We start from the raw sequence: 17365 nt of genomic DNA, 5'->3' as shown, positions 1-17365 counted from the left end.
TTGTCATTAGCTACGTCGTACAATTTTGTATCTTACAAACTTCGAACAGGCAGGTGTCATGAAGTTTATGTTCAAAGGAACCAGCTCCAGTGAGATGCTCAAACACTTGGGATCCACGTAAAGAGAAGATGTGTCCTGTTCCCCATCATAGCGAAATGGGTCACTGACTTTAAGCGTGCACATAAACTTGCCTCAATAGAGGGGGGGGGGGGCAGTGTGATATGTTGTTCTCACCGTAAGCTATTTTTGTTCTGGAACAGCTTAAGCACCCACTTCTCTTCCTAAATCTAACCTTATGCAGGGAAACACCAGTTTTCAACAATGTCTCTGGCATCTCATCCCCTCGATTAGAATAGGAATGTCATCATGTTCCCTACCCTCTTTTATCATGCTCCTGGCTCCCTGTAATACCAAAGACATGGCGGACACAACAAAGTACCCACATTAGCAATATTACGAGATTGAACAGCCACTGATAATTTTGGCGGAAAATAATGTGCAGGCAGAACTAGTTTCAAGTTCAAATAATGAAAAAAGTGTTCAGTCTCGTTTCAGCAGAGCCGATAATCAAGGGCATGCATTGTTCTGCAAGGCAATGTTGGGATAAAATCTGAAAGCTGAAAGTTGCGCACAAGAAAGTAAAGGACAGCAAATGGAAAAAAAAAAAATGAGTCAGCACCAAAAACAAGCCGTTACTAAGAGAAACAACGCAGTCCTTGGAAACGGACCTTAAATGTCAAGCACTCGTACTTAAGGCTACAAATGTCGAAATATGTCGAACAGATGGAGGATGGAACTGAATGAAATTTAATGGATTCACTTCGAGACACTATGAAATCTGTAATAGTTTCCACAATTAAAATATGACTCTTCTAATTCTAGTTTTGAACAGAACAAAACAAATCAAAAGGTGTGGTGCGTGCGTGCGTGCTCCAAATAATTAACTCAGCAACAAATCGATGTCCATTATATCTGGATAAATGTGAAATTTCGCGGCTTCACGGGTCTTTTTTAAATTTTAATAACAGTGAAGAATTAAATTTACCAATTTATGATTTTGGATCATTTTATGAATTATCAACAGCCTTACATTTAATAATGTTGAGCATGATTTTGGAGGGGGGAAAAAAAAACTCACTTTTGTTTTACATTAGTTAATGGCATGCTGGACTTGAAAATGTTCAAGACAAAAAAAAAAAAAAAACATCGGAAACTTCTGTTGGTGAAGTCAAATTCGCTTCCAATTTGATTAAAAGTGGACAAAGCAAACATAAAGCTGAAAAAAATTTAAAAACTCAGGATGACTGACAGACAGACTGTCGTAAATTTTAAGGACGATAAGAAGTTTGAATAGTTATAGGTCAATTCGGAATGTCTGAGAGTCAAATATTATTAGGGATCAGTGGATGCAATTACACCTTTCATTTGAACCTAAAAAAATTACAATGAAAACTGAAGAGGAAAAAAAAGAATCATGTAATAATTGGACAGAATTGTAATAGAAGTTAAGTAAGAGTGCGCCTTGCTTTTGTGTGGAGGTGAGAAATGACGGTCCAGCCCTTTGTGCAGTTCTTCAAGAGAAAGTTTCCAGTCTTTATCTTTATCAGCCATTTCCAGCAAAGCATCGGAGCAAAGGGACCTAAGGTGCGGATGGGATTGCATCGAAATTCAATTGGAGAGAAAGGTAAATCAGCAAAACTTGTCCGTCATGTAAATCAAATCCCATCAAGAAATCCCCACTCAAACACCTAAACATGCCATTGGGGATAACAATGAAAATATGTCCCAGGCAGAGAAGGAGGAAACAAAGTTTCATTTTTTGATCATTTGTTTGTTTTCTGCTTGAGGGATTAAACGAAAAAAGTTGTGTCAAGAATTCACTTTGTAAAACATTACGTACAAAGGTGAGAATGGCACTCGGTAAAACCCAAACCTCCGACATGCCGAACAGTTTACGCTTGGTTTACCCACCGATAGGCTGGATCTGGATCCAGACCTGAACTAAAATCTGATCGACTTGATCTTGTCACCCAACCAACTTCTCCACAAAGTTTGGTTATAACTCGTCCACAACTTTTTCAGATATTGTGCTACATATTGTTTTTGGCCCTGCCTCTCGATGGTGAAGAATCACTTTAAAAATTCTCGGATCCAGATCCGGATCTTCACCAAAATCAATCAATTTATCCTCGTCACACATCAAAACTGTCCATCAAATTTCGTCCGGAGCATTCCGCTACTTGTTGAGATATCCTGCTCACAGGCATTTTTCATTTGTTTGTCCTGAAACTACAAATACAATGATTTTATGTTTTTTTTCAGTGTGAATATCCAAGTTCCCAAGTACAAATGGAACAACTTGCCATTGATTATGATGCAGCAGTACTGCAGCATCTTGTGAAGATGAACACTTGAAGACCTTCCAGCTGAATAGAGTTCAGCTGCCTTTGGGCTGGTCTGCGCCTGTGCACGTTTGGGCCGACCCACGCCCATTCGTGTCCTGGCCAAACCGCATCCACCCACATTTGGACCGACCCGTGTCCACCCGCGTTTAGGCCGACCAGCGCCTGCATTTGGGCTGACCGGTGCTTGTCCACGTTCAGGCCAACCTGCACCCATCCACGTTTGGACCGACCCATGTTCGGGCCAACCAGTGCCTGTCCACGTTCAGGCCAACTCGTCTCCACCTGTGTTGAATCGCTCTTGTCTTTTTTTGAGCAGCATCTCACATGAGCCCATCCTTTTGGGGGAGACCTGATCAACTCCCACCAGGCTTTGGAGGACAATGAGAGGCTCTGGAGAATTTGAATCGCAAATGAGCCTGATGTTTGGCTTAAGCTCTTCGCGGGACAGATACACGATGGTTCCAAGCTGTGTGAATACACTGCAGGTTGCCTTCTGGCTGGCTTGCCTTCAAGGATGAGATTGTGAGTTGTTTTCTTGTGATGCGATGAACTTGTGAAGAAGAGAAATTACATCATCATACAAGAAATTCCAAGAGCAGACAATGTTAGCAGCTGATGGGATGATAGACCAGTTTTGACTGGAGAGAGTTGGTTTTTGCCCACTCAATTATATGGCCAACTTATTTAAATAACTGCAGTACTAACAACACTTGTTACACTTGGTTATTTTAGTCATTTTAATATATTATTTTCAATAGCAGCAGCCATAATTTTTTGTTATACAAAAATATGGCACAGTTTTGGATCACCCCTCCCCCCCCCAACCTCCAAAAATCCTTCATGTTTGGTGATACTTCCTAAATAAAGTTTTCTCTGGTCCTCCAACTCCTTTCAAGCTCATCGACCCGAATTTTGTTTTCCACAATCACTTTTCATTGCGCCCCATCTCAGTATTCTTTGGATCGTAGAGGGGAAAGCCACTCGTGTGACAAATCCGTGATGATAAAATGTCTGCACTTGGCACAATCACTTTCCAGGTGCTGCATCAATTTCACCGTTTTGTTTTCCCCCCACAAGAGCATGGCTCATGGAATATCAAGGTTGAATCGACAGTCGGGTAGCGGGCCAACAATTGGGCACAACCAGCGAGGGAATGAACAAACAAGAGAGGAGAAAGAGAGAAGTGAGGAAACTCTGAAACCAGAAAGTAAGAGGATTGGGTTAGGAATGGTTTATATGGATAATAAATCTGTGATCAGGTTGGGGATGACATGAGGAAGCACTGCAATGCCTACTTGAAGCCCTGACAGAAACAATGGGAAAGAATCACTTCTGGAAGGTGGTTCCAAAGATGGAAGAAGCAAGGAACAATGGAATTGAGGTGTGCAGTCAGCCTGGAATTTGTAAGTTTAACCAGACCAGTGGGTTACTGGAATTTGTAAATTAACTGTAATTTGTAAGATAAGTTTAACCAGGGGGTTACTTGAAGAATTATTGTATCCTGGAGTTGCTGGAGGAATGAGAAAGCAGAGGAACCAACATCGGAGAAGGGGTGGTAAGAAACAGAGACCACCAACTTGTCTGCAATGTGAAAACAACAGACATTGTGCTTCGGTCTCATTGTGGGAGTTTCCAATAATGTTGAAAGCTTCAGATTTCGCAGAATCCCAGAGAGACAGATGTGATGTTGGAGCGACATTCCATAGAGAAGAGCAGTACTCCATTGTGATACAAACAATGGTCTTATCGACGGTGGGTAATCTCTGATTTTCCAAGGAAAGACTTGGATTGATGGAGGATACCCAGTCTGCGGCTGGCTTTGGAGGCCAGCTTTGCTATTTTGTTGGCCCACGAGATGTCAATAATGATAGCATGGCTTAGAAGTTCGAGAGATTGAACATCTTCCAGTGACAGACCATGTAAATAGACAGTTGGGGGAGGGGGGGGGTAGTTTTGCTATCCTTCCAGAGTGGCAGGGTGAGATCGTGAGATTTTCCAGAACTGAAATGTTCCATTTATCAGATCAGCATCTTATCAATTCCCAATCAGCAGAGAGTGACAGAGCTGCAGTCTGCCTAGCAGTGGGGTGGGGTGGGGTGGGGAGTGGGTGGGATGGGGAGAATGGAGCTACAAGAGGGTGAGAGGATCGAAGTCAGAAGTGAGCAGCACAAAACTGTATTCTTTATGTAAGCATCCATATCAACTTAGAAATAATTTCAGAATATTGCACACCGCTCCTTCCCAATTCCATATCAAGGTGATGCATGATGTCATCACCAGGTGGTGCTGAAGGAAGGGAGTACTCCGTTTCCTTGTTTGTTTGTTTGTTCGTTCGGGTGATATCTCAGCCATCCTTTGAGCTGGGAAGTTCAAATTTTGGGACAAAAGTGAAGATGTGCTTTGACAAAAACTATTTTTTTTCATTTTTTGATTCGTCAATTAATTGATTAATTACTTCATTATTATCGATTTATTAATTCCTTATTTATTTTCTTTCTTATCTCGGCAATATCTCAGACACACTTTGAGCTGGGAAGCTGATATTTGGACACAAGAAGGAACAAGTGATTTGGCTATAAAGAGTATTTTGATTTATTGATTAATCAATTAATCGATTAATTATTAATTTTTCGATGAATTACTTAATTTTCAAAAAGTTACACATTCAGATGAAACAGTCGTGGTTTTGGCCAATTGGTATGCTATTAGCCAATTGATTGAGAAATTAATTATTTTATCATTACTATTTATTGATTTTAATTCTGCAATTTATCAATTCAATTAGGACAACAAAATTTAAATATGTATTTCAATATAAAATGGACATTATCAAAGCTTTTCCACTTGCACTCCTCAGGATAAAACCACAAGGGGATGAAGAAGCAGCAGCAAACTCTTGTTTATGAAGTCACAATGTAAGATAGTCAATGTTGATTGGTTGAGAGAAAGAAAGGACCTTGGAACGTCTACCTAGGAAAAATTTGACATTGTTACTCTGTTGTTCAACCATGAGTGATTGTCACCACCCGCCGGTTGCTTCTGTGAGTCCAAAAGGATGTTCTGGCCGCCTTTCATGCAAGTAAGATTAATTTGTGAATTTCAGTGCCAGTGTGATGCGAGGTACGTGGGCCGCACATCTTTGAGATTGATGGATCACATTGAACAACACGTCCCTTTGGGGATCAGACGGGATCAGTCATCCGAACAGAGACAACCGACTCGTGCCTGTAAGAATGTACATCGTACAACTCTTCCCTGTGCCTCTGCAATTGGTTACCATTTACTGAGTAACCCTCAGTGTGCAGAGCAATATCGTATCGGCTGGTTTAAAAATCATGAGTAGCGGACGCAGTTTATCTCACCTTCGTGCAATGGATGCCACATTCATCAGGTCAAACAATCCCATTCTTTGTCGACAGAAATAATTTATCTGAAGCTTATATCGATTTTGACAATGATGGCTTGACTGTGTGACAACTGAACCACAGTCAACATGGAGTCATCATGAAAACCACTCCCCCTCCCCCCAACTAGCCGTCAGCTAATTAGCATTATGTTTCTGCTGGTATTGGGGTGATTCATCTCCGCCTAATCATTACTCATGATGATTCATTTTCACCTACTCATCATTGATGATACTCCATGGTTACACCAATCAGGTAATCCCATCCTTTCTTTCTTTCAACCAATCAACGTTGAGGACATTACATTATAACTTTATAATTGAGGGTTGGTGCTTCTCCTTCATCTGCTTACAGTTTTATTCTGAGGAGTGCAAGTCGAAAAGCTTTGATAATGTCCATTTTATATTGAAATGCATAATTAATCAATTAATCCATCAATTATTGTACACCACTCCCTCCCAATTCTGACTCCATGTGCTGCAGGGCAGCATCACCGGGTCCCCGAAGGCGCCCCAGCGATGTCGTATGCTGGAGCATTTGTTATTTATTTATTTCACATGGGTGTGGTCATGTGGTGTACTTTGAATGTAACACTACTTGAAGTAAATGGGTTAAAACTGACTGCATTTTAAAAGTTTTACAATGTTCTTAGTTTCTTAGGAAATCACTCCACTTCTCCTTCGTTAGTCTCGACCGCTACATCTCAGATCTCAGACGGAACTTCAGCTTCACCAAACCCTTCACCCATCTCCACACAACAAACCTGACGATGTCCTGCCTTGACGACGGTGGATGAGCAGTTCGTGAAGGTTCTTTCAAGAGATCAAGGAGTTCTGAAGAGTCCAACTTGCCATCGCCCCCATCTACAGCCTGTAATGGAGATTTCAGACAACAAATTCCCATTGATAAATAATTATACTCCTGCAAGAACATTAAAAACTGGTATGTTCCCAGGAATCAGTATTGCTCCTTGGAGTTGATCAACATGGTTCATTGTCAGCACGAGCAAACTCAAAAAGCACATTGGATCATGGCAGGTCACTCCCTCGGAGTGCCATCCCACATTTGCTTCCTTGGCCCCACCACTTCTGGATCTGGATGCACACCGGTACAGCTACACAGACTAAATTCAAAAGGAATTAACACCAATGACCAATCAAGATTCCAAGTATAAACAACATCAAATTAACATGATTAGACTTATGACTGTATTTCACAAATGCCGAGATCAAATTAAGAGGTGAAGAGCTTCTGACCTGGAATTGTTTCTCAATAACTTGTCGAAAGTCTACACCTCCACCAAGCCAGCCTCTTGGGACCACATATTTTTCCAACTGCTGTATCAAAACTTGACGCAAAGCCTCTCGGTCTGCCTGCAGGCATGCAACTGTGGAGAGGTAGGAATAATCAAACCTGGTGTTTCGTATCAAATGTTACGTCTTGAGTAAATTAAGGCAGTTTTAGTGCAAATTGTTTGATGTGGAACAAAAATCATTGATCTTGTACGGTCTTGAATCATCGGTGGAACTATTCCTGGAGCCACACGGGCTGGCAAACTTCTGTCGTAGGAAAGGTCATCATGAAGGAAGATAATCAGGACAACAATTGACCTATACAAACAATTTGAACGATAGAAAGTGAAACAGCCCGAAATAACACTTTGTGAAAGAGGAAATGATCTGTTTTTTTTTACCCTCCACCTTGCTGATGGGACAACAATTTAAATTCTCCCACTGATTTTCCCCATTACCCCCCCCCCCAACCCCACTTCCACCTCCTGGGGGCCACAACCCCCTCCCCCACTCTGGTGCACCACTCAATCATGGTGGCTGACAGCAGCCAATCGAGCCTACAATGGGGGAATGTCTGCTTGGGGAGGGGTCCAACACACACGCATGCACCTGTCCAGTGAGAGCCCGGCTTACAATCCCGTTTCCCTCCACCAGTCATAAAGCAGGCCTCAAGGCTCACCGTGGAGCCATTAGTCAGCCCCAATGGAACAACCCGGCTACATGAGGCACCCCATGGAGCTGCCATTTCCCGTGAGGCCGCCATTCCATATGGCAGCCGAGTCTGGCCCCAGCCAGATTCCAAACGAGGGGGGGGGGACACCAGAGGAGACATCCTTAACCTCCTCAAGTGAGCTGTGCATCAGACAACTGTACTCCAGACAAATCCATACAAGGAACGAAAGTAAAACCTCCATGAACTCCACCAAGTCTGGTTTCCATACAATCGATATTGTTTTTTGCTCTCACTATTTCCTTCTTCGAATGTTGGAAACCTTCTTTATCTTAAGGGTCTTTACTCTTTCACTGCAGTTTCCAAGCTTCGTTATTCCGTTTCAGCACTTCTTGGACGCTACTATTCCACCACCACATTTCTCATTCCTTGTGAAACCTGCCAGTGGTTATTCCACAAGTGGATGTCTTCATCCAATGCATTTTTCATCCACATCGTTAGAAATTACAAACTTCATCTCATATTTCAGATCCTCTTGAAATTTCTCTTCTTTTCACATCTTTAAAGCTTCCAAACTTTTGCTCGCAGAATCCACATCCAAGGGGGCCTTGTGTTTTATTTTGATTTGCAATAAAAAAAACAACCTCCGACTACCACTCAAGACCGTATCAAACCTTCTTCACCAGCTGTTACTTTCGCATTGCTCACCATTCTTTTAAAAACTCCTTCTCACGAATAGATGTGAAAGTCATGAGTTATTGCTGTATTTTCTTGAAGTATTCTTGAAGGACACACATACCCATCGCTTCTCCCGTCTCATTCCTTTCTCCATATCCGGATCCACCGTGGACACTTTTATATCCATTTGGGTTTCTCGCCGACACGTCCATTCAAATCTCTACCGAAAATCGCATGTTCTTTGTAGCTTGTTACTTGAACCAATTATTATAGTTCATCCCAAAATGATCTTCATTCTTCTTTGTCGAGACTTGCTTTGGCCGCATACACACTTTCAATTATAGTCAACATTGATCATCTCAAAAAAATTTTCAGTGTCATTATTCTCCGACTGAATCGCTTTAACTCCATCACTTTTGGTATAAATCTTTCTGTGAAGAGAACACCAGTGACGCCGATGCCCTTTTGACCCCCCCAGATCAGAAAAATGTACATTTTTCATTGTTGCAGGTGATAATGCTTGTACTCCGTCCTTTCTACATCATTTCTTGAAGACAACAAATATCAACTCTTCTTCCGTTCAGAATTTCAAGGACTTATCTACTCCTTCCCATCATCGTACCCAAATTGATCGGTCTTGTCTGTAATCGTTCTTTGTTCCCAATGAAAAATATCTAGCCGGGAGCTTTGAGCAATTTCTGCCTGTTCACCATCACGGGTACAACCGCTTTGTCTGCACGGCTCATTTCCTCCGGGTTGTCGATCCTTTTTGCCGTGGACAGGCGGACTTGCTCACGTGGTACTTCAGGCTGAACCATGCTCATGCTTTCGAAATTTCATCACGAGCTGAGGCTTCGAAGGCTGGATGCCTTTCCTGACATCAACCGCTTTTCGTTCAAGGATTGTACCCTTAACCTTTGGTTGAAAAACCTATCCCACAAAGTTGCAGGTAAGAAAATAAATGAGAAATTAAGTAAGCAAGTCAGTAATTGACTAAACAAGTACAAGTAATTGAATATATATATATATATATATATATATATGTATATGTATATAACATTAGGTTTTGATAGTTGTGTTATCCATTGTTCATTGTTTATCTATTGTTCAACAGTTAAGGCACAGCCAGCTCACAAATGGGCTCGAAGGATGGTGGGCTCGAGGTATGCACTTGTCTCTGAGCTCCTGTATCTAGCCTGGGTTCCAATCTCAGCCCAGCTAAACCGATGATCTCAGTGTTTCACAGGCAGGGCAATTCATCAATGTGTGCTGTCACTCAGATGGACGTTATACTGGGTGTCCCGTCTTCCAGCATTAGTTGGTGGATGTTAAAGATCCCAAAGTGATCTTTGTGAAGAGTAGGAGAGCTCTCGCCAACACCCTAGCCAAATTACAAATTCCTGCCCTGACTTCCTGTATCAGAGTGATGTGACCCATCCAGGATTGTATCCATAGCTAAGAAACTGCTCAAGACAGAGTGTCAGTTCTGCCAAAGCAGAGACCATTTTCTCAGAGATGGCCAAACGGATCTTCGTCAAACTTTCAAAGGTTCATCGGTGAGCACCAGGGAGTGTTTCAGGCAATAAATAAATAAAAGTTGAATATATATATATATATATAATCACTTGATAGTACCTAAGTCTTTGTAGCTTTGTGAAAGGTAATATTAAATGATCCTTGATCCTATCCCTTAGTGGTTGTCAGGAGATGTTTGAGACCCCCATAAAAAAAAAAATCGAAAAAAAAATTGATTTCTTCAAAATACCAACAGGATTAGAACAGCACCGTCCAGGCAACGCCGGATACCCCAGCAAGTATAATATATCCAAAGTGTCTGATAATTGGTAAACCTCATTATTTCCCCCATGTTCACCAATTTTACAAATACTTTTATGATATGACAAAAACAAAATTTCGTTATAAACTTTGAAAAACACACTTAGAATACAAGAAAGAGAATAATTTTACCAGGTTGTGAATCAGCTTCTTCTGCTTCCTCTTCGGTTTGTTTCTCTGTGTGGTAGAGAACAATTCAATGTTACCCCTTTGTTTGGTTACCTGGTGTTTGGTGAATTATGAGCATTGTATAAATTATATAATTATGTTTATGCTATTTAATCTATCTATAATTCCAGCAATGTGTGTGTGTGTGTGTGTGTGTGTGTGTGTGTGTGTGTGTGTGTGTGTGTGTGTGTGTGTGTGTGTGTGTGTGTGTGTGTGTGTGTGTGTCTGTGACCGCTGTTTCTCGACAACCACTGGTCCGATCTAATTGAAACCTGCCAGGTATATTGCTGGGGTCCTGAGGATGTGCCTTTTCAAGGTTTGATATTAATCGGACAAGTGATTCCCAAGTTATGGCCATTTATTTACCAAACCAATGACAGGACACGTTGCTGCGTAGGCGTGGCCGATGGGAAAAGGGCGCCTTAGTTACCGTGGCGTAGGAGTGGCAATGGTCAATGGCAGTGAATGTCATGGCAAGCAAAGAGAGGGAGGTAAACTTGATTTTAATTAACTCTGTGTGTAAGTATCACAGCAGTTGTTACTTCAATGCAAGCGATAATTTGTGGAATGCGTGTGAACATTCCGTACGGGCACGCACCACTTCCGGATAGTGATGACTTACTGTATTCTAATAATTTCTCCATTTCTTATGCGCATTTATAGATAAACACAGTGCCTTAATCCCAGTCGTCGTTTACGAGAGCGAAGGAACGGCCTGTGTGGTTGTTTGAAAGTTTTTTTTGTTTGTTTGTTTGCACGTATGGCCACACACGTACGGGCACACACTAGTACATTATAAATGACCCAAGTGTTTGACACATTTACACTGCTGTGTGCAAAAAAATTGCAAAATGTCTGCAAGACACGGACACAGTGCAAGTGACCAAACGACCTACCGATGCACGGTCCGGAATGAGCAATACGTATCGTGGAGCCCATGAGGCATGCATCTCTGTGAAGGTCACATGAGCTCATGTATGTACGCTCATTGTCTCCACACACAACACGGGGCTTTCCACGGCACTCCTGAAATAAATTTACAAAAAAAAAAATAAAATCATCACTGAGGTAGCAGGCTGCATTTACATTTTCTCTACATTGCTCTCTGTTGCTGTTTAGATTGGTCCAAACATGAAGACATGAGTAATGCATTTCCATCAACTGCAAGGTCTCTGTGAACTAGTTGAGATTTTTAAAATCTGGGTTGCTGGTATTGCTCGTATAAATATAAAGTAAAGAGCCGGTGTTTAAAATGGGTCCGTACCTCAATACAAAGGCAGATGGGATGCCCATTCTCGTTAATGGCGCATTCACGCCCTGCTCCACAGAATACATTGGCACAAACCTAAAGGCAGTCATAACAATTACACTCTGCATGACATAACTGTCCATGAAAGCACAATCCAAAGAAGGACCAAAAGAAAGAACTAACACTACAACACAACCAACAACAAGCATTTTAAGGCCATTTTCCCTGCTAAAGTGGGGGGTTACCCTTGAAAGAAAGAAGAAAGAACTAACACTGCATTATTAAATTGCTCATTTGCACATTAAAAAAAAAAAACATTTTCGACATTACAATATTATAAATTAAGCAATCATACCATCTTACACGGACTTAATTCATCATAAAAAACATGCAATGTGAAAGCACAAATTTTCATGTTAAACGGCCGATGTGAATGTCATTGTTCATATCACGGTGTTTGCATCTTAACAATACTCAAGAACATATATTTTTAAAACCTTTATAATTTTCTGGATATCATTAAATTTTTAACGTGTTGCAAAATAAATAACACAAACATTGCAATATTGTGATGGCATTCGTGGAAAGGGGTTCAACGGGCACGCACCACGGTGCTTGTGTATGAGCGAGTACGTGTCATGATGAATGTGTGTGCACAAGCGTGTGTCTTAGTGTGTGTGTGTGTGTGTGTGTGTGTGTGTGTGTGTGTGTGTGTGTGTGTGTGTGTGTGTGTGTGTGTGTGCTTCAGGGTGGCTTGTTTGATGAGAGTGCATCCCAGTCCTTTTGGTTGCTCAGCATGCGTCAAGGTACTTGCGGGCCATGTTGAATGTGACCTCTCGTGTCCATAATACCCATTTATTTAACAGGAGGCAGTTTTACATTGTGTGTCATGGTGTGGTTTATGTATGGACATACACTATGTCACAATTAATGTATTTATACAACAAAACATGACGTACCTGTGATTTGCTGGGTAAATGCTGTGGGGAAGAAGGAAAAGCAAGAGCAATGATACAAATGAAATTGCAAAATTTATCTCTCACATCAATGGCTACATCGGACACAATTCATAGAATGGGATCTACAATGTAGCAAACAGAAACTGCAGTCATGTTGCCGAACTGCTTCAAAGAATAACTCGCCTAAAATGCAAACATCAGCATGGATTTTTGATTTTTATTCTGTTGATCGAAATTGAAAGGCATGTACATGATTAAATCATCCATGTTTAATTTGTTATCATGACAAGCAACAAAGCTATAGTCCTCTCCCACGGGCTGCAAGTTTGGTGGGCTCTCGAATCTTACATCTGGCTTTGCTCCTCCTACCTTCTCATTCCTCTCCCTTCCTCCACTTCTGCTCTCCCCCAAGCCACCCCGCATCATACACATTCCTCAAGAAACCCTCACCTGCTCACCCCACCAAAGTCCAGACTGGTTTCTCACCAGCATTTATTCGTCCCGTTACATTCCCGATTGTGGTATTGTCTCCCTGCGTCCATTGTCTCGTCCTCCAAATTTCAGTCTCTCGAATGTGCTGCCCATCACTAACTCATGTGCTCACCCATGCACATTCATGATCTCTTCTACACATGTTGATTCTTTCCCATACTCTTCCTCTCTGGGCCATTGTTACGCATTTTTGTATTATTCCCCTTTCCTCTTTATGCATGTCCACCTAGCCTCCCCCCTAGCCCCCAACTATCCCACATCAATACCTCTTGGTGGTTTGTAAACCTGCTTTACTTTGTCGTTTCGCTCCTCCACGGGCCTAGACCTTTGCAAAGACAAAGAAATACAGCATCTCCCATTTTCACTGCCCGACTCGGTGAACATACCAAAACGTTCCCCTCCAAACAGTATAAACTCGTACACCACATTACCTCCTGTACTTTCAAACGCAGCGCTGGATGACGACACTGCATTCATACTGGCAGTTTCTCCATGAGCAATGTTTAAGAATATTCCTTTACGATGGGCATGGGCTGTATTTGGCTGCCCTAGTTACTAACTCTACTTTGAGTGTTACAAAAATTGTCTCATTTCTCATGAAATCAGATAGCAATGTCACAAAAATCTCTTGAGAATTTTTTTAGGGGAAGTTAATTATAATACAGCACTGATTAAATCATACCAATGTAGCATTTCACAGAACGAGGTAAAGGCACTCTATCATCACTGTTTCCCCTTAATGATGCACCTTGTAGCAAGAGATCACCGAGAAAACAAAACCAGGATGATGAACAACAAGTGCGTGACTACGTGACGTGATATAAACATGCGGAATCACAATTATACACCAGTCTGACCATAATTTAAATCATTATTAAAACACCCAATGCTGCAGTAATTGTCGTGGGTACTTCACGTGTATGCATTCCGTGTGAACACACATGATAGACAGCCACGGACTACACGTCAGTATTGCTCATCTGTGTGCTCTCACTGGATTGGCAAAGTAAATTGGCAGGACATTATTTATTTTTTGGCACTGGTAATCAGATGAAGAATCGAACCTCACGATGCAAGTCATGCGTTTGTTAAAACAGGATCCCTTTTGTGTTGCGCATGTTCTCCAATTTGTCCTCGGACGATGAAAAATCCTTGGGTAACCCTGTTTGAATGAAGAAGATTCCTTTTGCAATGCCGAAGTTCATTGGTCTGCTCTCAAACAACAGAGAATTGATGAAATTTTTCATCGGCCTGACATTGCTGAACTTTTATTTCTCGGCACTGATATTACAGATAGATACAAACTAAATATTGTGCCGCTTGTTATGCAGGGTTGCGATTTGGTTGATATCCTACTATAGAAATGCTTTGAGGACCACAAGCATTTTGAAGGTAATTTTCAGATGCAAGTCCAAATTTATTATTAGTTTGTCTGTAATAATCACGAATACAAAGTGAAATTAATGAGTATGCATGACGAAAAATACAGGTTTGTCGAATCAACAACAAAAAAAGAAAAATTATGGAAATGACAAAAGCTCTGACCAAATGTTTGCTGCAATGTTTGTCAATGTACAAACATAAAGTAATCTAAAATTGCAGGGAAAATATCAGATACACCACTTTAAAGTTTAGGCACATATGTGTCCCTTGGTCCTTAAAGGGTTTTAAGAACAAAGTAGAACAAAGAACAAAGTAGAATCTGTATGCGTGTACGTCTGAAAAACAGAAAAAAAAGAGGGCTGACCCGATCTCCACCAAATTTTACAGACATATTGGTAGCACCCAGGGTCAGGTCATCACACAAATAAAATCCCCCCAACTCCCTGATAGCAACATTTTTGCACCAGTTTAGAACATTTTGGAAATGCCTCATCTGTCCCCCAGCCCATATAATACAGAAATCTTACGTTTTAAGAACGATCAGGGATGATCAAATCTGCTTGCACTTTGTAGGTGATGTTTTTCAACTAATTTGTGTCAAGTTTGACGTCAATTAATGCAAACACTTTTGGTCGTATCCGTTTTATGAAAATGACGTCACCGTCATGTTGACCTCAGACAAATATAGTCAAAAAATATTGGCGGCCTCACTTTTGTCCTTTGGAATCCTCTGTTAAAGTTTGACGAAGATAGCTGAAAGCGTTCACGAGCTATCGTGCTCACAGACAAACAAACAAACAAACGAGAGACTAACATATGATGAACATTTTCAATTTTCATCATAGCAAACGAGAAATCACTCATAGAGAGACACTTGGTGAAATTTAACAAAGTAGAATGGCATTTGGTAGAGTGCATACCTCTGCCAAGCTGAACAGTTTACGTTTTGTATCCCACTGATCGGCCGAATCTGGATCCCAACTTGAGCCTAAATCAAATTGGCTTGTTCTCGTCACCGAAGCAATTCATCCACCGAGTTTTGTAATAAATCGTCCATAACTTTTTTTAAATATAATGGCATATATCGTTTTTGGCCTGATCTCTCAATGGTGACGAATCACTTAAAACATTTTTTTTTAATTCGTGTCTGGATCCAGATTCGGATCTTCACCAAAATAAAATCGATTTGTCCTTGTCACACACCCAGCCTGTCCACCAAGTTTCTTCTGTACCCGTTCGTAACTTTTTGAGATATCCTGCGATATATCGTTTTTCGCCCTATCGCACAATAGTAATGAATCATTTAAAAATTCCAGAATCCATATCCGGATCCTGATCAAAAATGCATGTTGCTGTCCTTGGCCGGTCATCTACATACACAAAAAAAAATTCAGAACAATTGCTTCAAAACTGGACAAAAATAGTGTGACAAACAAACAAACACTACAGACCATCATAGTTGGCGGAATACTTTAGTCAAGTAACAAACACAGACAAACAGACAGGGATGAAACTATAACGTCCGTCCACCTTCAGTGGTAGAGGTAATTAACTGCTTTGGGTTGGCCTCTTCAGCGTCTTTCCATTTGTGCTGATGGTTTATAATCCTGGTATCCCAGGTTTACATCTCATACATTATGTTGATGTTTTAACATTTCGTAGGTTATTACTTCCAATTGAAAAGTATTTTAATGTCTTCTGGATACGATTGACATACAAGGTCCACGATGAACTGAAAAATTACTGTTAAATAAAGTCAACAATTTCTCAATGATTCTTGACGTAAAGGTCAACATTTTTGCACCAATTTATTGTCAGAAATACATTAAATACATGAATTATCTTCAGGGTGTTTCAAAGCCACCTTGCAAAAGCAATTTACTTTTTAAAAACCCGACAAAACAAACTTGCCCATTTTACACTACAGTATTTGAACAGCATTAAGTGAAATGTTAAAAAATATATATATTTTGATAAAAAAGCTAAAATTTTTGCTGATATGAATTTCAATATTTTCTGCAGCAATTATTTTTCATATATCCAACAAACATCAAAGTTTGTCACATCTCACAATTCTCACAATTGAATGTGAGGAAGTGAAAAGTCATGAAGTTTCACTCGTCAGTCCATAAAAGACCATTTATATTTCCCTTGTTGGTTCATTCATTCAATCGAGGCCATGGGCCAGACATTATACTCATAGCTTCAAATTGTTTCTTTTGCAAGATCGGTGGAGCAATGGGAACTTGACTGGATTTGTACAAAACTCAACACAGTGGAGTAGATTAGAAAAATGGAATGTTTCCAGGAATTGGGCTGCACATTATTTACATTGAAAAGGCACTCTATAAATACACCCCAGACACAAAAAGAACACTCAAGAGCAAACGATGGCGTTCTTGTAAGATTCTTGTCCCTTATAAACATATACAACACAGGCTTGGAGCCAATGCTCCAAATTCAAAAGTTATGTGTGGTTCATCTGCTCAGGCAGCACACAACACTTCGTCCTCAGTCTTCTTCACAATCACCGACAACGATTTTCACAGAACTCACATTTTTACTGTTGGTGCAGTCAATGAAATATTCGCAAGGTAAGGCTGAATTTCTGCAGGAACAATTCGAATTAACACATCCAGTTTTTCAACATTTACAACTCACGTGCTTTGAAATATCATGATAGTGGGCAATTGTGACATCCAGTCAAATAAAAGGTCATAATTTTCCATTTTCCATCCACGACCTACAGGACTTGGGCATAAATGGCGGGTAACAGTGTTTTCCCTCTCCGGAACATGTTTTTTCTGCAAAATCTTTGTCATTCCAGAT

At 40.8% G+C, this 17365-nt stretch overlaps 1 protein-coding gene across 1 annotated transcript in view; it reads right to left on the bottom strand.

Annotated features, from left to right (window-relative positions):
- Positions 1–17365, bottom strand: part of FSTL1 (follistatin like 1) — a 64686-nt gene that overhangs the window by 9860 nt on the left and 37461 nt on the right. Inside the window, exons 3-9 of the mRNA XM_085861235.1 lie at positions 12662–12682; positions 11718–11798; positions 11350–11479; positions 10418–10462; positions 7066–7196; positions 6573–6679; positions 1527–1639 (exon numbers count right to left, since the gene is read on the bottom strand). Coding sequence (XP_085717361.1) covers positions 1527–1639; positions 6573–6679; positions 7066–7196; positions 10418–10462; positions 11350–11479; positions 11718–11798; positions 12662–12682 — 628 coding nt within the window. The remainder of the gene's footprint in view (positions 1–1526; positions 1640–6572; positions 6680–7065; positions 7197–10417; positions 10463–11349; positions 11480–11717; positions 11799–12661; positions 12683–17365) is intronic.

Source organism: Eptatretus burgeri, chromosome 2 (genome assembly GCF_056783735.1).
Source record: "Eptatretus burgeri isolate ZD-2024b chromosome 2, Ebu_testis_v1, whole genome shotgun sequence".
NCBI classification, from domain to species: Eukaryota; Metazoa; Chordata; class Myxini; order Myxiniformes; family Myxinidae; genus Eptatretus; species Eptatretus burgeri.
The sequence above is the reverse complement of the archived record's forward strand: the minus strand, read 5'-3'. Positions and strand labels throughout refer to the sequence as shown.